This window comes from Leptodactylus fuscus, chromosome 8, assembly GCF_031893055.1.
Source record: "Leptodactylus fuscus isolate aLepFus1 chromosome 8, aLepFus1.hap2, whole genome shotgun sequence".
NCBI lineage: Eukaryota > Metazoa > Chordata > Amphibia > Anura > Leptodactylidae > Leptodactylus > Leptodactylus fuscus.
Window position 1 is genome coordinate 1,640,917 of NC_134272.1, and position 21,738 is coordinate 1,662,654.

Genomic DNA, 21,738 nt, shown 5'->3' on the forward strand with positions numbered 1-21,738 from the left:
TGATGGTATGAGTGACTATAGTGATTGTATAGGTGACGGTATGAGTGACTATAGTGGGTGTATAGGTGATGGTATGAGTGACTATAGTGGTTGTATAGGTGACGGTATGAGTGACTATAGTGGTTGTATAGGTGACGGTATGAGTGACTATAGTGGGTGTATAGGTGACGGTATGAGTGACTATAGTGGGTGTATAGGTGACGGTATGAGAGACTATAGTGGGTGTATAGGTGACGGTATGAGTGACTATAGTGGGTGTATAGGTGACGGTATGAGTGACTATAGTGGGTGTATAGGTGATGGTATGAGTGACTATAGTGGTTGTATAGGTGATGGTATGAGTGACTATAGTGGGTGTATAGGTAATGGTATGAGTGACTATAGTGGTTGTATAGGTGACGGTATGAGTGACTATAGTGAGTGTATAGGTGACGGTATGAGTGACTATAGTGGGTGTATAGGTGACGGTATGAGTGACTATAGTGGTTGTATAGGTGACGGTATGAGAGACTATAGTGGGTGTATAGGTGACGGTATGAGTGACTATAGTGGTTGTATAGGTGACGGTATGAGTGACTATAGTGAGTGTATAGGTGACGGTATGAGTGACTATAGTGGGTGTATAGGTGACGGTATGAGTGACTATAGTGGTTGTATAGGTGACGGTATGAGTGACTATAGTGAGTGTATAGGTGACGGTATGAGTGACTATAGTGGGTGTATAGGTGACGGTATGAGTGACTATAGTGGTTGTATAGGTGACGGTATGAGAGACTATAGTGGGTGTATAGGTGACGGTATGAGTGACTATAGTGGGTGTATAGGTGACGGTATGAGTGACTATAGTGGGTGTATAGGTGACGGTATGAGTGACTATAGTGGGTGTATAGGTGACGGTATGAGTGACTATAGTGAGTGTATAGGTGACGGTATGAGTGACTATAGTGGGTGTATAGGTGACGGTATGAGTGACTATAGTGGTTGTATAGGTGACGGTATGAGTGACTATAGTGGGTGTATAGGTGACGGTATGAGTGACTATAGTGAGTGTATAGGTGACGGTATGAGTGACTATAGTGGGTGTATAGGTGACGGTATGAGTGACTATAGTGGGTGTATAGGTGACGGTATGAGTGACTATAGTGGGTGTATAGGTGACGGTATGAGTGACTATAGTGATTGTATAGGTGACGGTATGAGTGACTATAGTGGGTGTATAGGTGACGGTATGAGTGACTATAGTGGGTGTATAGGTGACGGTATGAGTGACTATAGTGGTTGTATAGGTGACGGTATGAGTGACTATAGTGGGTGTATAGGTGACGGTATGAGTGACTATAGTGGGTGTATAGGTGACGGTATGAGTGACTATAGTGGGTGTATAGGTGACGGTATGAGTGACTATAGTGGGTGTATAGGTGACGGTATGAGTGACTATAGTGGGTGTATAGGTGACGGTATGAGTGACTATAGTGGGTGTATAGGTGACGGTATGAGTGACTATAGTGGGTGTATAGGTGACAGTATGAGTGACTATAGTGGGTGTATAGGTGATGGTATGAGTGACTATAGTGGTTGTATAGGTGATGGTATGAGTGACTATAGTGATTGTATAGGTGACGGTATGAGTGACTATAGTGGGTGTATAGGTGACGGTATGAGTGACTATAGTGGGTGTATAGGTGACGGTATGAGTGACTATAGTGGGTGTATAGGTGACGGTATGAGTGACTATAGTGGTTGTATAGGTGATGGTATGAGTGACTATAGTGGTTGTATAGGTGACGGTATGAGTGACTATAGTGGTTGTATAGGTGAAGGTATGAGTGACTATAGTGGGTGTATAGGTGACGGTATGAGTGACTATAGTGGTTGTATAGGTGACGGTATGAGTGACTATAGTGGTTGTATAGGTGAAGGTATGAGTGACTATAGTGGGTGTATAGGTGACGGTATGAGAGACTATAGTGGTTGACAGTGTCAGTGATTATAGTGATTCTATAGGTGATGGTTTCAGTGACTGGGTCTCACCTCTCAGACATCGCAGCCTGTTATGTACAATCTGCATCGTTGCCAGTTGTTTGGAGCTGCAGGCTAGTTGCACATAATGATGACATTGTCTGCTCGGAGTCTGCAGTGTCCTCCAGGATCAACACATTCCGCATAAGGAAAACTTCCTCCTAAAATAGAAGAGCAATTCATAATAAACCTGTTACTGCCAATTACCTATATATGGGTGTTATGTAACAATTGTATCACTGCTCCTCCTTCATATAACAATAGCATAAGATCGCCATATCACAACAATACAATATAGGGAAAACATGATGTATCCCCTCCATATCATACACAAATAATATGGAGAGAATATGTGTCCTTCCTCTCCTGACATGGCTGATAACAGATAGTAATAGATTGTATTCTCCTGTCCTACAGTCGGCCTCTCCTGACATGGCTGATAACAGATAGTAATAGATTGTATTCTCCTGTCCTACAGTCGGCCTCTCCTGACATGGCTGATAACAGATAGTAATAGATTGTATTCTCCTGTCCTACAGTCGGCCTCTCCTCTCCTGACATGGCTGATAACAGATAGTAATAGATTGTATTCTCCTGTCCTACAGTCGGCCTCTCCTCTCCTGACATAGCTGATAACAGATAGTAATAGATTGTATTCTCCTGTCCTACAGTCGGCCTCTCCTCTCCTGACATGGCTGATAACAGATAGTAATAGATTGTACTCCCTGGCCTACAGTCGGCCTCTCCTCTCCTGACATGGCTGATAACAGATAGTAATAGATTGTATTCCCCTGTCCTACAGTCGGCCTCTCCTGACATGGCTGATAACAGATAGTAATAGATTGTATTCTCCTGTCCTACAGTCGGCCTCTCCTGACATGGCTGATAACAGATAGTAATAGATTGTATTCTCCTGTCCTACAGTCGGCCTCTCCTCTCCTGACATGGCTGATAACAGATAGTAATAGATTGTATTCCCCTGTCCTACAGTCGGCCTCTCCTGACATGGCTGATAACAGATAGTAATAGATTGTATTCCCCTGTCCTACAGTCGGCCTCTCCTCTCCTGACATGGCTGATAACAGATAGTAATAGATTGTATTCCCCTGTTCTACAGTCGGCCTTTCCTCTCCTGACATGGCTGATAACAGATAGTAATAGATTGTATTCTCCTGTCCTACAGTCGGCCTCTCCCCTCCTGACATGGCTGATAACAGATAGTAATAGATTGTATTCTCCTGTCCTACAGTCGGCCTCTCCCCTCCTGACATGGCTGATAACAGATAGTAATAGATTGTATTCTCCTGTCCTACAGTCGGCCTCTCCCCTCCTGACATGGCTGATAACAGATAGTAATAGATTGTATTCTCCTGTCCTACAGTCGGCCTCTCCTGACATGGCTGATAACAGATAGTAATAGATTGTATTCCCCTGTCCTACAGTCGGCCTCTCCTCTCCTGACATGGCTGATAACAGATAGTAATAGATTGTATTCTCCTGTCCTACAGTCGGCCTCTCCTCTCCTGACATGGCTGATAACAGATAGTAATAGATTGTATTCTCCTGTCCTACAGTCGGCCTCTCCCCTCCTGACATGGCTGATAACAGATAGTAATAGATTGTATTCTCCTGTCCTACAGTCGGCCTCTCCTCTCCTGACATGGCTGATAACAGATAGTAATAGATTGTATTCTCCTGTCCTACAGTCGGCCTCTCCTCTCCTGACATGGCTGATAACAGATAGTAATAGATTGTATTCTCCTGTCCTACAGTCGGCCTCTCCTCTCCTGACATGGCTGATAACAGATAGTAATAGATTGTATTCTGCTGTCCTACAGTCGGCCTCTCCTCTCCTGACATGGCTGATAACAGATAGTAATAGATTGTATTCTCCTATCCTACAGTCGGCCTCTCCTGACATGGCTGATAACAGATAGTAATAGATTGTATTCCCCTGTCCTACAGTCGGCCTCTCCTCTCCTGACATGGCTGATAACAGATAGTAATAGATTGTATTCTCCTGTCCTACAGTCGGCCTCTCCTCTCCTGACATGGCTGATAACAGATAGTAATAGATTGTATTCCCCTGTCCTACAGTCGGCCTTTCCTCTCCTGACATGGCTGATAACAGATAGTAATAGATTGTATTCTCCTGTCCTACAGTCGGCCTCTCCCCTCCTGACATGGCTGATAACAGATAGTAATAGATTGTATTCTCCTGTCCTACAGTCGGCCTCTCCTGACATGGCTGATAACAGATAGTAATAGATTGTATTCCCCTGTCCTACAGTCGGCCTCTCCTCTCCTGACATGGCTGATAACAGATAGTAATAGATTGTATTCTCCTGTCCTACAGTCGGCCTCTCCTCTCCTGACATGGCTGATAACAGATAGTAATAGATTGTATTCCCCTGTCCTACAGTCGGCCTCTCCTCTCCTGACATGGCTGATAACAGATAGTAATAGATTGTATTCCCCTGTCCTACAGTCGGCCTCTCCTCTCCTGACATGGCTGATAACAGATAGTAATAGATTGTATTCCCCTGTCCTACAGTCGGCCTCTCCTCTCCTGACATGGCTGATAACAGATAGTAATAGATTGTATTCCCCTGTCCTACAGTCGGCCTCTCCTCTCCTGACATGGCTGATAACAGATAGTAATAGATTGTATTCCCCTGTCCTACAGTCTGCCTCTCCTCTCCTGACATGGCTGATAACAGATAGTAATAGATTGTATTCTCCTGTCCTACAGTCGGCCTCTCCTCTCCTGACATGGCTGATAACAGATAGTAATAGATTGTATTCTCCTGTGCTACAGTCGGCCTCTCCTCTCCTGACATGGCTGATAACAGATAGTAATAGATTGTATTCCCCTGTCCTACAGTCGGCCTCTCCTGACATGGCTGATAACAGATAGTAATAGATTGTATTCCACTGTCCTACAGTCGGCCTCTCCTCTCCTGACATGGCTGATAACAGATAGTAATAGATTGTATTCCACTGTCCTACAGTCGGCCTCTCCTCTCCTGACATGGCTGATAACAGATAGTAATAGATTGTATTCCCCTGTCCTACAGTCGGCCTCTCCTGACATGGCTGATAACAGATAGTAATAGATTGTATTCCCCTGTCCTACAGTCGGCCTCTCCTGACATGGCTGATAACAGATAGTAATAGATTGTATTCTCCTGTCCTACAGTCGGCCTCTCCTGACATGGCTGATAACAGATAGTAATAGATTGTATTCCCCTGTCCTACAGTCGGCCTCTCCTCTCCTGACATGGCTGATAACAGATAGTAATAGATTGTATTCTCCTGTCCTACAGTCGGCCTCTCCTGACATGGCTGATAACAGATAGTAATAGATTGTATTCCCCTGTCCTACAGTCGGCCTCTCCTGACATGGCTGATAACAGATAGTAATAGATTGTATTCTCCTGTCCTACAGTCAGCCTCTCCTCTCCTTACATGGCTGATAACAGATAGTAATAGATTGTATTCTCCTGTCCTACAGTCGGCCTCTCCTCTCCTGACATGGCTGATACCAGATAGTAATAGATTGTATTCCCCTGTCCTACAGTCGGCCTCTCCTCTCCTGACATGGCTGATAACAGATAGTAATAGATTGTATCCCCTGTCCTACAGTCGGCCTCCCCTGACATGGCTGATAACAGATAGTAATAGATTGTATTCTCCTGTCCTACAGTCGGCCTCTCCTCTCCTGACATGGCTGATAACAGATAGTAATAGATTGTATTCTCCTGTCCTACAGTCGGCCTCTCCTCTCCTGACATGGCTGATAACAGATAGTAATAGATTGTATTCTCCTGTCCTACAGTCGGCCTCTCCTCTCCTGACATGGCTGATAACAGATAGTAATAGATTGTATTCTCCTGTGCTACAGTCGGCCTCTCCTCTCCTGACATGGCTGATAACAGATAGTAATAGATTGTATCCCCTGTCCTACAGTCGGCCTCTCCTGACATGGCTGATAACAGATAGTAATAGATTGTATTCTCCTGTCCTACAGTCGGCCTCTCCTCTCCTGACATGGCTGATAACAGATAGTAATAGATTGTATCCCCTGTCCTACAGTCGGCCTCCCCTGACATGGCTGATAACAGATAGTAATAGATTGTATTCTCCTGTCCTACAGTCGGCCTCTCCTCTCCTGACATGGCTGATAACAGATAGTAATAGATTGTATTCTCCTGTCCTACAGTCGGCCTCTCCTCTCCTGACATGGCTGATAACAGATAGTAATAGATTGTATTCCCCTGTCCTACAGTCGGCCTCTCCTCTCCTGACATGGCTGATAACAGATAGTAATAGATTGTATTCCCCTGTCCTACAGTCGGCCTCTCCTCTCCTGACATGGCTGATAACAGATAGTAATAGATTGTATTCCCCTGTCCTACAGTCGACCTCTCCTCTCCTGACATGGCAGATAACAGATAGTAATAGATTGTATTCCCCTGTCCTACAGTCGGCCTCTCCTCTCCTGACATGGCTGATAACAGATAGTAATAGATTGTATCCCCTGTCCTACAGTCGGCCTCTCCTGACATGGCTGATAACAGATAGTAATAGATTGTATTCCCCTGTCCTACAGTCGGCCTCTCCTCTCCTGACATGGCTGATAACAGATAGTAATAGATTGTATTCCCCTGTCCTACAGTCGGCCTCTCCTGACATGGCTGATAACAGATAGTAATAGATTGTATTCTCCTGTCCTACAGTCGGCCTCTCCTCTCCTGACATGGCTGATAACAGATAGTAATAGATTGTATTCCCCTGTCCTACAGTCGGCCTCTCCTGACATGGCTGATAACAGATAGTAATAGATTGTATTCTCCTGTCCTACAGTCGGCCTCTCCTCTCCTGACATGGCTGATAACAGATAGTAATAGATTGTATCCCCTGTCCTACAGTCGGCCTCCCCTGACATGGCTGATAACAGATAGTAATAGATTGTATTCTCCTGTCCTACAGTCGGCCTCTCCTCTCCTGACATGGCTGATAACAGATAGTAATAGATTGTATTCTCCTGTCCTACAGTCGGCCTCTCCTCTCCTGACATGGCTGATAACAGATAGTAATAGATTGTATTCCCCTGTCCTACAGTCGGCCTCTCCTCTCCTGACATGGCTGATAACAGATAGTAATAGATTGTATTCCCCTGTCCTACAGTCGGCCTCTCCTCTCCTGACATGGCTGATAACAGATAGTAATAGATTGTATTCCCCTGTCCTACAGTCGACCTCTCCTCTCCTGACATGGCAGATAACAGATAGTAATAGATTGTATTCCCCTGTCCTACAGTCGGCCTCTCCTCTCCTGACATGGCTGATAACAGATAGTAATAGATTGTATTCCCCTGTCCTACAGTCGGCCTCTCCTCTCCTGACATGGCTGATAACAGATAGTAATAGATTGTATTCTCCTGTCCTACAGTCGGCCTCTCCTCTCCTGACATGGCTGATAACAGATAGTAATAGATTGTATTCCCCTGTCCTACAGTCGGCCTCTCCTGACATGGCTGATAACAGATAGTAATAGATTGTATTCCCCTGTCCTACAGTCGGCCTCTCCTCTCCTGACATGGCTGATAACAGATAGTAATAGATTGTATTCCCCTGTCCTACAGTCGGCCTCTCCTGACATGGCTGATAACAGATAGTAATAGATTGTATTCTCCTGTCCTACAGTCGGCCTCTCCTCTCCTGACATGGCTGATAACAGATAGTAATAGATTGTATCCCCTGTCCTACAGTCGGCCTCTCCTCTCCTGACATGGCTGATAACAGATAGTAATAGATTGTATTCCCCTGTCCTACAGTCGGCCTCTCCTCTCCTGACATGGCTGATAACAGATAGTAATAGATTGTATTCTCCTGTCCTACAGTCGGCCTCTCCCCTCCTGACATGGCTGATAACAGATAGTAATAGATTGTATTCCCCTGTCCTACAGTCGGCCTCTCCTCTCCTGACATGGCTGATAACAGATAGTAATAGATTGTATTCCCCTGTCCTACAGTCGGCCTCTCCTCTCCTGACATGGCTGATAACAGATAGTAATAGATTGTATTCTCCTGTCCTACAGTCGGCCTCTCCTCTCCTGACATGGCTGATAACAGATAGTAATAGATTGTATTCTCCTGTCCTACAGTCGGCCTCTCCTCTCCTGACATGGCTGATAACAGATAGTAATAGATTGTATTCTCCTGTCCTACAGTCGGCCTCTCCTCTCCTGACATGGCTGATAACAGATAGTAATAGATTGTATTCTCCTGTCCTACAGTCGGCCTCTCCTCTCCTGACATGGCTGATAACAGATAGTAATAGATTGTATTCTCCTGTCCTACAGTCGGCCTCTCCTCTCCTGACATGGCTGATAACAGATAGTAATAGATTGTATTCTCCTGTCCTACAGTCGGCCTCTCCTCTCCTGACATAGCTGATAACAGATAGTAATAGATTGTATTCTCCTGTCCTACAGTCGGCCTCTCCTCTCCTGACATGGCTGATAACAGATAGTAATAGATTGTATTCTCCTGTCCTACAGTCGGCCTCTCCTCTCCTGACATGGCTGATAACAGATAGTAATAGATTGTATTCTCCTGTCCTACAGTCGGCCTCTCCTGACATGGCTGATAACAGATAGTAATAGATTGTATTCCCCTGTCCTACAGTCGGCCTCTCCTCTCCTGACATGGCTGATAACAGATAGTAATAGATTGTATTCCCCTGTCCTACACTCGGCCTCTCCTGACGTGGTTGATACCACGGAGCAGTAGTCTGTATCCTGTATACTCCGCCTGTTGTGACCTTTGGCCCTTACATAAGATTTACTTTCATTTTCACTTTCCTCTATTTAAAAAAAAAACAACGGGCAAGTCATAAGAGCGGAAGAAACAGGGAGCGGAGGCGGTGAGGACGACAGAGGAGGACAAGGACCTTTATCTGCCGAGGTGTGTTATGAGGTTCTGCAGCAGCTGAGGTGTGTTATGAGGTTCTGCAGCAGCTGAGGTGTATGATGAGGTTCTGCAGCAGCTGTGGTGTATGATGAGGTTCTGCAGCAGCTGAGGTGTATTATGAGGTTCTGCAGCAGCTGAGGTGTATGATGAGGTTCTGCAGCAGCTGAGGTGTATGATGAGGTTCTGCAGCAGCTGAGGTGTATGATGAGGTTCTGCAGTAACTGAGGTGGATTATGAGGTTCTGCAGCAGCTGCGGTATATTATGAGGTTCTTCAGTGGCTGAGATGTATGATGAGGTTCTGCAGCAGCTGAGGTGTATGATGAGGTTCTGCAGCAGCTGAGGTGTATGATGAGGTTCTGCAGTACCTGAGGTGTATGATGAGGTTCTGCAGTAACTGAGGTGTATGATGAGGTTCTGCAGCAGCTGAGGTGTATGATGAGGTTCTGCAGTAACTGAGGTGTATGATGAGGTTCTGCAGCAGCTGAGGTGTATGATGAGGTTCTGCAGCAGCTGAGGTGTATGATGAGGTTCTGCAGTACCTGAGGTGTATGATGAGGTTCTGCAGCAGCTGAGGTGTATGATGAGGTTCTGCAGCAGCTGAGGTGTATGATGAGGTTCTGCAGTAACTGAGGTGGATTATGAGGTTCTGCAGCAGCTGCGGTATATTATGAGGTTCTTCAGTGGCTGAGATGTATGATGAGGTTCTGCAGCAGCTGAGGTGTATGATGAGGTTCTGCAGTAGCTGAGGTGTATGATGAGGTTCTGCAGCAGCTGTGTTGTATGATGAGGTTCTGCAGTACCTGAGGTGTATGATGAGGTTCTGCAGCAGCTGTGTTGTATGATGAGGTTCTGCAGTACCTGAGGTGTATGATGAGGTTCTGCAGCAGCTGTGTTGTATTGTGATGTTTTTGTTGGCCTTTTCTCCTAGGGTCCACATTACACTGACCATGCCTGGTGTGGTCGGGATCTTCTCCCGTGACTGTGTCAGCTGTTTCGGCTTCCTTGCTGACGCTCTTAGTTCGGAGTTGGCGGTCAGACAGGTGAGGAGCTTCATCATAACCAACAATGGTTTCCAGAGGTTCCAGGACGAGGTCTCCCGCTGCGACTGTGCCGTCCTCTATCACACGAGGAATCGGGGGAGAGTAAATATCACCGACGTCACCAACTCTCTGTACGATGAGGAGATCGAATATCTGTCCGAAACGTTAGGTAAGAACAGAAATCCCCACTGAAGGGGCAGATTAGGAAAAACAATTCCACCACATGAGACATCAGGAGATTGTCCCACCAAGGGGCCAGATCAGGAGATTGTCCCATTCAGGGGTCAGATTAGGAGATTGTCCCATTCTGGGGTCAGATTAGGAGATTGTCCCATTCAGGGGGCAGATTAGGAGATTGTCCCATTCTGGGGTCAGATTAGGAGATTGTCCCATTCTGGGGTCAGATTAGGAGATTGTCCCATTCTGGGGTCAGATTAGGAGATTGTCCCATTCTGGGGTCAGATTAGGAGATTGTCCCATTCAGGGGGCAGATTAGGAGATTGTCCCATTCAGGGGGCAGATTAGGAGATTGTCCCATTCTGGGGTCAGATTAGAAGATTGTCCCATTCTGGGGTCAGATTAGGAGATTGTCCCATTCTGGGGTCAGATTAGGAGATTGTCCCACCAAGGGGCCAGATTAGGAGATTGTCCCACCAAGGGGCCAGATTAGGAGATTGTCCCATTCAGGGGGCAGATTAGGAGATTGTCCCACCAAGGGGCCAGATTAGGAGATTGTCCCATTCTGGGGTCAGATTAGGAGATTGTCCCATTCAGGGGTCAGATTAGAAGATTGTCTTATTCAGGGGTCATGTTAGGAGATTGTTCCATTCAGGGGTCAGATTAGGAGATTATTCTCCAGAATGTTCCTCTCGGATAACTCTTACCTGTACTGATACATTGTAACGAATCCATCTCATTGTTGATGTCTCGTCTGTCCACGTTTCTACGTCTCTGTTTCTGTAATGAAGGGAAGGAGAATGTGATTGTGGTGGCCGATGACCTGGACAGCAGCTCCTCCGAGATGAAGGAGACGATCCTCCAGAACCAGCCTCGTATTCGTGGAATGGCTGATGAGTTTTTCCTCATTAGCAAAGCCGATAAAAACTCTCCGGATCTGATGAATAAGAAGCTGAAGAAAATGTCATCTCACATCGCCAAGAAAGGTAGCGCTCTCTCCTCTCTCACAGCAGAAATCACAGCACGAGCGTAAATAAGTGTAATAATAAACGGCATATTATGGGGTGCACCTCCCCCAAGTCACGCCTCAGTGCCGGGGGGTTTCTGTATCTGAGTCATGGGGTCGGGGGTAACTACTTTCTGATCTCACTCTAAGAAACACGAAAGCCCAATGACTGTCCAATGGAGAAGTCGTGTGGACTAGATGAAGGGCCTGAGACATCCTTCGTCCTGCAGCTCTGACCTGTCATGGTCATGGACCTGGTCTGTGCAGATCTCCTAACATAGTCCTGGAAAGCACAAACAAATGGGCAGTTACAAGCCAGGACTTGTGGCCACTTTTACTGCATTCTGCTAATTTTGGGGTGATGTCTCTTTTGTGACCCCAATCTCATTTTTTTGTCTACAGTTTCAAAGAGAAATGAGCAGATCAGAAGCATCACAGTAAGTAGAAGATCTCCATAGGGGTTGTCCTTGTCCACCACTGACCTGCCCACCATTCACCTGTCCACCATTCACCTGTCCACTATTGACCTTTCCACCATTCGCCTGTCCATCAGTGACCTGACCACCATTGACCTGTCTACCATTGACCTGTCCACTATTGACCTGTCCACTATTGACCTTTCCACTATTGACCTGTCCACTATTAACCTTTCCACCACTGGCCTGCCCAGCATTGACCTGTCTACCACTGGCCTGTCCACCATTGACCTGTCCACCACTGACCTTTCCACCATTGACATGTCCACCATTGACCTGTCTACCACTGGCCTGTCCACCATTGACCTGTCCACTATTGACATGTCCACCATTGACCTGTCCACCAATGACCTGTCGACCACTGACTTGTCCAGCATTGACCTGTCCACTATTGACCTTTCCACCATTGATCTGTCCACCATTGACCTGTCCACCACTGACCTGTCCACCATTGACCTGTCCACCATTGACCTTTCCACCATTGACCTGTCCACCACTGACCTGTCCGTCATTGACCTGTCCACCACTGACCTGCCCAGCATTGACCTGTCCACCATTGACCTGTCCACCACTGACCTGTCCACCACTGACCTGTCCACCACTGACCTGCCCAGCATTGACCTGTCCACCATTGACCTGTCCACCATTGACCTGTCCACCACTGACCTGCCCAGCATTGACCTGTCCACCATTGACCTGTTTACCACTGACCTGTCCACCACTGACCTGCCCAGCATTGACCTGTCCACCACTGACCTGTCCACCACTGACCTGTCCACCACTGACCTGCCCAGCATTGACCTGTCCATCATTGACCTGTCCACCATTCGCCTGTCCACCACTGACCTGTCCACCACTGACCTGTCCACCATCCTTGGCACATCGTCTGCATTTTTCTAGTTCTATTTAGTTTGTCCCTCCGATCCATCGCGATGGCCATTAGTTGGGATTTTCATTATGGGGAGACTCAAATTTTATCAATTATTTTATGTTTTTGTGAATCTTCATCCTGATGTGACTTTATGTTTCACTCTAGAAGGCTGTGGTACCGTTTCGTCCCATCTCTGCGATCCTCGGGGTAAGTAACTCGTCATATCGAGTCATTTGAGCAAAATACAATTTGCCGTAAAAAAAAAAAATTGTCGTAAATGTTTTGCACCACAATTTTCTGGCGAATCTTAATGTGATGTCTTGATGTAATTACGTCTTCTAGATGGTGGTGGGGCTCCTTCTGGTCACTCTTGATAAGACCATCATCCTATATGCCCTGGTAATCCATTAACCCCTTGTCTTCTCTGTGTGGGTGAGGGTCAGAAATGTCCAGGTCCTCCACTGTCCACCACCCTTCCACAGCTCAATCCTTATAGCCAATGAGTTTCAGCTTCTTCTTGCCATTGCCACCAGGGGGCGCTCCAGCTCCGCTCCCTCTAGGCTCCCTACTCTTCGTTAGTCCCTGTGGCCACATGTGTTTTTGGATCCTGAAGCTTTGAGAATCCTGACCTCAGACCAGATCTTATCTCCCTGCAGGTGGTGTCGGGACCGATGCGGGCCATTATTGACGCGGTCATCCATTGTGTCACGGTACGTAATAAGGAAAAAGATCTACTTAAAGGGCTTGTTCAGGAAAGTGAAATGAACCAGTCCTGGGCGGATTGATGATACATTGTACAGATTACTAATCCTGTGTAATATTAGGCAGTGTAACCTCAGACTAGACAGTCTTATACTGTACAGATTTATCACAGTGACTGATACTGGATGATACATTGTACAGATTACTAATCCTGTGTAATATTAGGCAGTGTAACCTCAGACTAGACAGTCTTATACTGTACAGATTTATCACAGTGACTGATACTGGATGATACATTGTACAGATTACTAATCCTGTGTAATATTAGACAGTGTAACCTCAGACTAGACAGTCTTATACTGTACAGATTTATCACAGTGACTGATACTGGATGATACATTGTACAGATTACTAATCCTGTGTAATATTAGACAGTGTAACCTCAGACTAGACAGTCTTATACTGTACAGATTTATCACAGTGACTGATACTGGATGATACATTGTACAGATTACTAATCCTGTGTAATATTAGGCAGTGTAACCTCAGACTAGACAGTCTTATACTGTACAGATTTATCACAGTGACTGATACTGGATGATACATTGTACAGATTACTAATCCTGTGTAATATTAGACAGTGTAACCTCAGACTAGACAGTCTTATACTGTACAGATTTATCACAGTGACTGATACTGGATGATACATTGTACAGATTACTAATCCTGTGTAATATTAGGCAGTGTAACCTCAGACTAGACAGTCTTATACTGTACAGATTTATCACAGTGACTGATACTGGATGATACATTGTACAGATTACTAATCCTGTGTAATATTAGACAGTGTAACCTCAGACTAGACAGTCTTATACTGTACAGATTTATCACAGTGACTGATACTGGATGATACATTGTACAGATTACTAATCCTGTGTAATATTAGACAGTGTAACCTCAGACTAGACAGTCTTATACTGTACAGATTTATCACAGTGACTGATACTGGATGATACATTGTACAGATTACTAATCCTGTGTAATATTAGACAGTGTAACCTTAGACTAGACAGTCTTATACTGTACAGATTTATCACAGTGACTGATACTGGATGATACATTGTACAGATTACTAATCCTGTGTAATATTAGACAGTGTAACCTCAGACTAGACAGTTTTATACTGTACAGATTTATCACAGTGACTGATACTGGATGATACATTGTACAGATTACTAATCCTGTGTAATATTAGACAGTGTAACCTCAGACTAGACAGTCTTATACTGTACAGATTTATCACAGTGACTGATACTGGATGATACATTGTACAGATTACTAATCCTGGGTAATATTAGACAGTGTAACCTCAGACTAGACAGTCTTATACTGTGCAGATTTATCACAGTGAATGATACTGGATGATACATTGTACAGATTACTAATCCTGGGTAATATTAGACAGTGCGCACATACACTAGACAGTCTTATACTGTACAGATTTATCACAGTGACTGATACTGGATGATACATTGTACAGATTACTAATCCTGTGTAATATTAGACAGTGTAACCTTAGACTAGACAGTCTCATACACCAGATTTATCACAGTGACTGATACTGGATGATACATTGTACAGATTACTAATCCTGTGTAATATTACACAGTGTAACCTTAGACTAGACAGTCTCATACTACACCAGATTTATCACAGTGACTGATACTGGATGATACATTGTACAGATTACTAATCCTGGGTAATATTAGACAGTGTAACCTCAGACTAGACAGTCTTATACTGTACAGATTTATCACAGTGCCTGATACTGGATGATACATTGTACAGATTACTAATCCTGTGTAATATTAGACAGTGTAACCTTAGACTAGACAGTCTTATACTACACCAGATTTATCACAGTGACTGATACTGGATGATACATTGTACAGATTACTAATCCTGTGTAATATTAGGCAGTGTAACCTTAGACTAGACAGTCTTATACTGTACAGATTTATCACAGTGACTGATACTGGATGATACATTGTGCAGATTACTAATCCTGTGTAATATTAGACAGTGTAACCTTAGACTAGACAGTCTTATACTGTACAGATTTATCACAGTGACTGATGCTGGATGATACATTGTACATATTATTAATCCTGTGTAATATTAGACAGTGTAACCTTAGACTAGACAGTTTTATACTGTACAGATTTATCACAGTGACTGATACCGGATGATACATTGTACAGATTACTAATCCTGGGTAATATTAGACAGTGTAACCTTAGACTAGACAGTCTTATACTACACCAGATTTATCACAGTGACTGATACTGGATGATACATTTTACAGATTACTAATCCTGTGTAATATTAGACAGTGTAACCTTAGACTAGACAGTTTTATACTGTACAGATTTATCACAGTGACTGATACTGGATGATACATTGTACAGATTACTAATCCTGGGTAATATTAGACAGTTTTATACTACACCAGATTTATCACAGTGACTGATACTGGATGATACATTGTACAGATTACTAATCCTGTGTAATATTACACAGTGTAACTTTAGACTAGACAGTCTCATACTACACCAGATTTATCACAGTGACTGATACTGGATGATACATTGTACAGATTACTAATCCTGGGTAATATTAGACAGTGTAACCTTAGACTAGACAGTCTTATACTGTACAGATTTATCACAGTGACTGATACTGGATGATACATTGTACAGATTACTAATCCTGTGTAATATTACACAGTGTAACTTTAGACTAGACAGTCTCATACTACACCAGATTTATCACAGTGACTGATACTGGATGATACATTGTACAGATTACTAATCCTGGGTAATATTAGACAGTGTAACCTTAGACTAGACAGTCTCATACACCAGATTTATCACAGTGACTGATACTGGATGATACAATGTACAGATTACTAATCCTGTGTAATATTACACAGTGTAACCTTAGACTAGACAGTCTCATACTACACCAGATTTATCACAGTGACTGATACTGGATGATACATTGTACAGATTACTAATCCTGTGTAATATTAGACAGTGTAACCTTAGACTAGACAGTTTTATACTACACCAGATTTATCACAGTGACTGATACTGGATGATACATTGTACAGATTACTAATCCTGGGTAATATTAGACAGTTTTATACTACACCAGATTTATCACAGTGACTGATACTGGATGATACATTGTACAGATTACTAATCCTGTGTAATATTATACAGTGTAATCTTAGACTAGACAGTCTTATACTATGCCAGATTTATCACAGTGACTGATACTGGATGATACATTGTAACATAGGATGTGATTTTATGTTTTGTTATAGATGGTGATGGGGCTCATTCATCTGTTTCACAATACGACAAAGCAGTGTGTCATGGTAAGTAATACACCTGGTGTGTTCTGTGTTGAAGAGGGTCAGAAACATCCAAATACAGTAACATGTCCGCCATTGACCGGCCCACAATCCCCATTTTCCAAAACCACTGACAATACATAAGATAAGAATTTCCACATGCAAATTGGGAGCAAATAACGAGGTATCTTTATTAATGAGGAAGAGAAAACACACAAGTAAAACTACAAGGAGAGACCCAGGGAGGGCAGAAACAACCAAATCCCCCTAAGATGGCCTATAACACGGGGCAGTCATGTATGTCCTTCAATGGTGAATAATAGCTAGAAATCAGATCTGTGAATAGCGCCCCCCGGTGAAGAGTCACATACATAGCAAAAAGTGATCAGGAAAAGGCTCAGTCCTATATACAGATATACGTCAGTATTGTATAAGCCGCCGTCACATTCTGCCTACACTGACCCCAGGTCTCGTCACTTCGGCTTCGTATCATGTCACTATGTCTGGGGTGTTTCTACTATATATAGGACAGATCACTTATTAGTATATATGTGTATATTCGCCAACCATCCGATTATACATAGGGCTACTGGCTCTTCACTGAGTTGTCTGGCAATTCCCTCCGGCCATTAAGACAGCGCAGAGTCCACGAGCGGCTCCTCCAGATTAACCCCAGAGTGGCCAGGTCACATGAAGAAGATAGAAATGAATGGGAAACTATTGTAGGAAAGATACAAAGACTAAAAAGGAGCAAAAAAACCCCGAACTCGTCTCTGACTATAGCTAAGGACGGCTCCTGGTATTCTTACCACTAGGGGGCGCCTTGTTTTTCCCATTCCCTGGTCAGTCGGGCCGCCTTCCTCCCTCTGGACCATTTGTGCTCAGGAATCCCTATCGCAGCTTTCTGTGGTTCTGACTTGGATTTTGGGGTTTGTAAGATAAGACTTTAGGATCCACATTCAGTTACAACCCGATTCGACCTAAAAGATTCAGATTCTGCCACGAATCACTAATATACTCCAAGGTGTCATAAAGGGGGCTTCTACCCACCTGGTCTCTCCCCCTGCGGCCTCCACTTATTACCCTCTGGGGTCTCATAAAGGGGGCTTCTGCCCACCTGCTCTCTCCTCCCCCTGCAGCCTCCTCTTATTACCCTCAGGGGTCTCATAAAGGGGGCTTCTACCCACCTGGTCTCTCCTCCCCCCAGCCTCCTCTTATTACCCTCTGCGGTCTCATAAAGGGGGCTTCTACCCACCTGGTCTCTCCTCTTCATAGCCTCCTCTTATTACCCTCTGGGGTCTCATAAAGGGGGCTTCTTCCCACCTGCTCTCTCCTCCTGCAGCCTCCTCTTATTACCCTCTGGGGTCTCATAAAGGGGGCTTCTACCCACCTGGTCTCTCCCACTGCGGCCTCCTCTTATTACCCTCTGGGGTCTCATAAAGGGGGCTTCTTCCCACCTGGTCTCTCCCCCTGCAGCCTCCTCTTATTACCCTCTGGGATCTCATAAAGGGGGCTTCTACCCACCTGGTCTCTCCTCCCCACGGCCTCCACTTATTACCCTCTGCAGTCTGACGAGACCCCACTGTATAATTATTTTACTTCCAGTTCATGCAGGACAAGTTCAGCCTAAACCTAAGTGGAGTCCTGAACCTCACGAATATTCACCAAGTGTAAGCTCTTGAGGTTTGCCCATCTCTACTGACGTGTAACCCCATTTTCGGCCATTCTAGGACTTGTGTCCTGCAGTTTGAGCAGTTTTCCCCTCTGCTGGCTCCATCTCTAGCTCTCAGCTCTCCCTCGGCTGGCTCCATCTCTAGCTCTCCCTCGCCTGGCTCCATCTCCATCTCTAGCTCTCCCTCTGCTGGCTCCATCTCTAGCTCTCCCTCTGCTGGCTCCATCTCCATCTCTAGCTCTCCCTTGGCTGGCTCCATCTCTAGCTCTCAGCTCTCCCTCTGCTGGCTCCATCTCTAGCTCTAGCTCTCCCTCGGCTGGCTCCATCTCTAGCTCTCCCTCGGCTGGCTCCATCTCTAGCTCTCCCTCTGCTGGCTTCATCTCTCGCTCTCCCTCTGCTGGCTCCATCTCTAGCTCTCCCTCTGCTGGCTCCATCTCTAGCTCTCCCTCTTCTGGCTCCATCTCTAGCTCTCAGCTCTCCCTCTGCTGGATCCATCTCTAGCTCTAGCTCTCCCTCTTCTGGCTCCATCTCCATCTCCATCTCTAGCTCTCCCTCTGCTGGCTCCATCTCTAGCTCTCCCTCTGCTGGCTCCATCTCTAGCTCTTCCTCTGCTGGCTCCATCTCTAGCTCTCCCTCTGCTGGCTCTATCTCTAGCTCTAGCTCTCCCTCCGCTGGTGACTACTTTGCTTTGAAGCCTCCACTGGAGACTTTACAGCATAACTCAATCTATTACTCATAGGCTGAGCGGGTCCTAGCAGGACTTATATAGTGAAACACTTACCTGCACTCCTGTACACTTGGGATGAGATATAAAACTTACTAGTAGCTGCAGCACAATGTCTGAGTGTCTCTGCTTCTCTCTCTATTACCCCCTCCTTCATATACTTCTATGTGCACCCTCTGCACTCCTTTCCAGTATTTTACTGCACTCCCACTTACTGGTTCTCACTGGTAGTGACTGGTGACCTTCGCACGTTGTCCCCACTGCTGACTATCTGTCCTGGCTCCAGCCATGTTCCTCCTGGCAGTTCTCTGGTCCTACTGGCTTTACTCCCAGCTGAGATATCGGTCACCCATGTGGGGGGCTCCTGCCCTGACATCTCCTTCCTGTCCTCACCTGTGGGGGTGACGCGCCCCTACTCTCTGTGTCCCCACAAAGCACAGACTGTGGATGGCCCCCGAGTCCAGCGTTTCCCATCAGTCGGGGTCCTAAAGCCCCCCCATTATAAGCCCTGCCCTGACTCCGCAGTTATAGGTCCAGCAATGAACGACCACGACAATGAAGAGCCAAACACTGTGATGTCCAATAGACGATCCAGCCCCGAGCGGTGCACAGAGGGCCACAAGGGCCACATATTAACCCCTTACACAACAACCCCAGATAGGACCCCCAGGGGAGGCGATCTATAGAAGTCCTAGGTCTGGTAAAATCCTGCGTTACGCCCAAAGTATTTGGAGGTGATGACCTGAGTTGTGATTATTTCTGACATTTCTGCACATGATTTGTGTTTTACTCTAGATGGTGGTTCAGCCCGTTGTTCTTATCTATGGTATTATCTATGATACAACAATCCAGTGTTTGCTGGTAAGTAATTGGACACTAGGGGGCGCTCTGTGTCTTCCTCCCTCTGCGCCCCGCTGCTGTTGGGGTCACTGATCCCTATAGCGGGTGACTTGTCCGTCCGATGGTCGCAGCAAGTTGGGATTTTCGCTCTATGAGAATTATTTGGTGTTTTTGGCCCCTGAATCTTCATCCAGATGTGACTTTATGTTTTATCTGTAGGTGGTTGTACAAGTGGTTGAGCCCGTCTGTAGAACAATCCTGCGGGTAAGTAACGGAGCGGGGGCAGAGTCACCTAAACAGTGGGGCACAATGATGGTGAGAATCCATAGGTTTGCCTTGATAGGACAGGCGAGGCTTAGTGGGGCAAAAGAACCAAGATCTAAAGGGGAGCTCCAGAGATTCCCGCAGGATAAAGGGTAACGTGCTGATCTGTATTGGGCCAAGCACTGGGACCCCATCGATCATGTGAATGTGGGTCCCCCGAATGGATGGAGAGGTCACAATGTATGCTCAACCTATCAGTCTATTCAGATGGGGGGATGGGGGCCCAATTCTCATGACTGACGGGTTCCTATAGGTCAGACCAGCCCCATCTAAGACACAAAGGGTCACCCCTTTATGATACCTCAATCATGGCGCCTCATTCGAGTGCGGTTCCTCTTCTACCACTGGGTGGAGCTATAATGGTTTTCACAGCCTGGTATGTCTTCTCTGCAGCGCTCCATGTGGTCGGAGATGGTATTACAGGAAACATTCTAGAATATGTATAAAGTAATAGTGAGCGCTGCTCCTGAGGAATCTGCTGCAATGAACTACAAGTATATTGGTGTTAAAACCTACAACTCACTTGGTAGCTACAAACGATGTTCATAAATTCTGGCCACTATTTAGGAGGTCACGTCTGATAGATATTTCCATCACATGTTCTAGGTAAGAGGTAGGAACGTTCCAAGGTAACGTCACCCATGACTAATGTCTGGAACTCGTGGAGAATGTCTGCAAGAGCCAAAGAAAACATCAATGTAAGACAACCCAAGGCCCAAGGCCCATCTCCATCCATCAGGGAGCTGGTGGCCGCACTTACCATTAATGTCCTCCTGGGGGCAGAATAATAAAATCTCATTATTGGCAATAAACCTTCTTCTATAAAACCATTAGTCAGAGGTTTCCTATGGAGGAGTCTGAGCGAGTCCCTGAGTATTACCTGTGTGATAGCGGTCATTGTACCCCGTGAGTGGCGATCACATGGACGGCACCTCCTGACTGTGGTAGCCTGGTCTGTACGCCTCATGTAAGACGTCTGTCCGACCACCGCGCCCTGTTACTCTGCTGAGCCGCTGCAGCCATGAGTCAGTATAATACTGATACAGACCCCAAGTAGAATAATCGGAGGCCCATGGCAGGTGCCGAAACGTAATGGACACCTGCTATACAGGTGGCAGCCCCCGAGCCAGCACTGCAACTTCATCAGACAGCTTGGACCCCTACAATACACCAACCTAACCCAGAGCACCCCCTTAATAAAACCTTCCATCCACCTAGAGTGCGGACCCCTCCCCATAGTGACATCTCTCTATTAGACCTCTATATGTTATGTATTTATGGCCGAGTCTGTCGTATAATACAGAGGACGAGATCTCTACGTCAGTATCTCCAGAGCTGCGCTCAGTCACCAGGCAAATCACGCAATCCCATATCAGTTCCATGGAAACAAATCATCTGTATGGAAATGGGTGCCCGAGATCTGACAGGCGTCCGGAGTCTTGTGTGTCTCAGCGAAGGAAAATGAGGGCGACACAAGACGACATTAACCCT

The 21,738-nt window shown here is 45.6% G+C and overlaps 1 protein-coding gene and 1 long non-coding RNA gene across 2 annotated transcripts; one reads left to right on the forward strand and one right to left on the reverse strand.

Moving 5' to 3' along the window:
• Positions 1-8,909: 8,909 nt before the first annotated feature.
• Positions 8,910-21,047, forward strand: LOC142217642 (uncharacterized). Its single transcript, XM_075285965.1, has 10 exons — positions 8,910-8,990; positions 9,926-10,206; positions 11,006-11,200; positions 11,623-11,657; positions 12,733-12,774; positions 13,224-13,277; positions 16,658-16,711; positions 19,879-19,944; positions 20,143-20,187; positions 20,854-21,047. Exons 2-10 carry the CDS (start codon positions 9,945-9,947, stop codon positions 20,878-20,880), a joined length of 780 nt encoding a protein of 259 aa, XP_075142066.1. The 5' UTR covers positions 8,910-8,990; positions 9,926-9,944; the 3' UTR covers positions 20,881-21,047.
• Positions 11,657-12,203, reverse strand: LOC142217643 (uncharacterized). The gene is made up of 3 exons (XR_012717392.1): positions 12,183-12,203; positions 12,093-12,152; positions 11,657-11,702 (listed from the first exon to the last, which is right to left on the reverse strand). It is a non-coding gene; the product is annotated as an uncharacterized LOC142217643 (long non-coding RNA).
• Positions 21,048-21,738: the final 691 nt, after the last annotated feature.

What these genes read in the sequence shown, in the direction of transcription:
- LOC142217642 (XM_075285965.1), top strand. Translation starts at nt 9,945, where the DNA reads ATGCCTGGTGTGGTCGGGATCTTCTCCCGTGACTGTGTCAGCTGTTTC. An exon ending in ATATCTGTCCGAAACGTTAG is followed by an intron (nt 10,207 to 11,005) that starts GTAAGAACAGAA and finishes TCTGTAATGAAG; the next exon opens with GGAAGGAGAATGTGATTGTG. An exon ending in CGGTCATCCATTGTGTCACG is followed by an intron (nt 13,278 to 16,657) that starts GTACGTAATAAG and finishes GTTTTGTTATAG; the next exon opens with ATGGTGATGGGGCTCATTCA.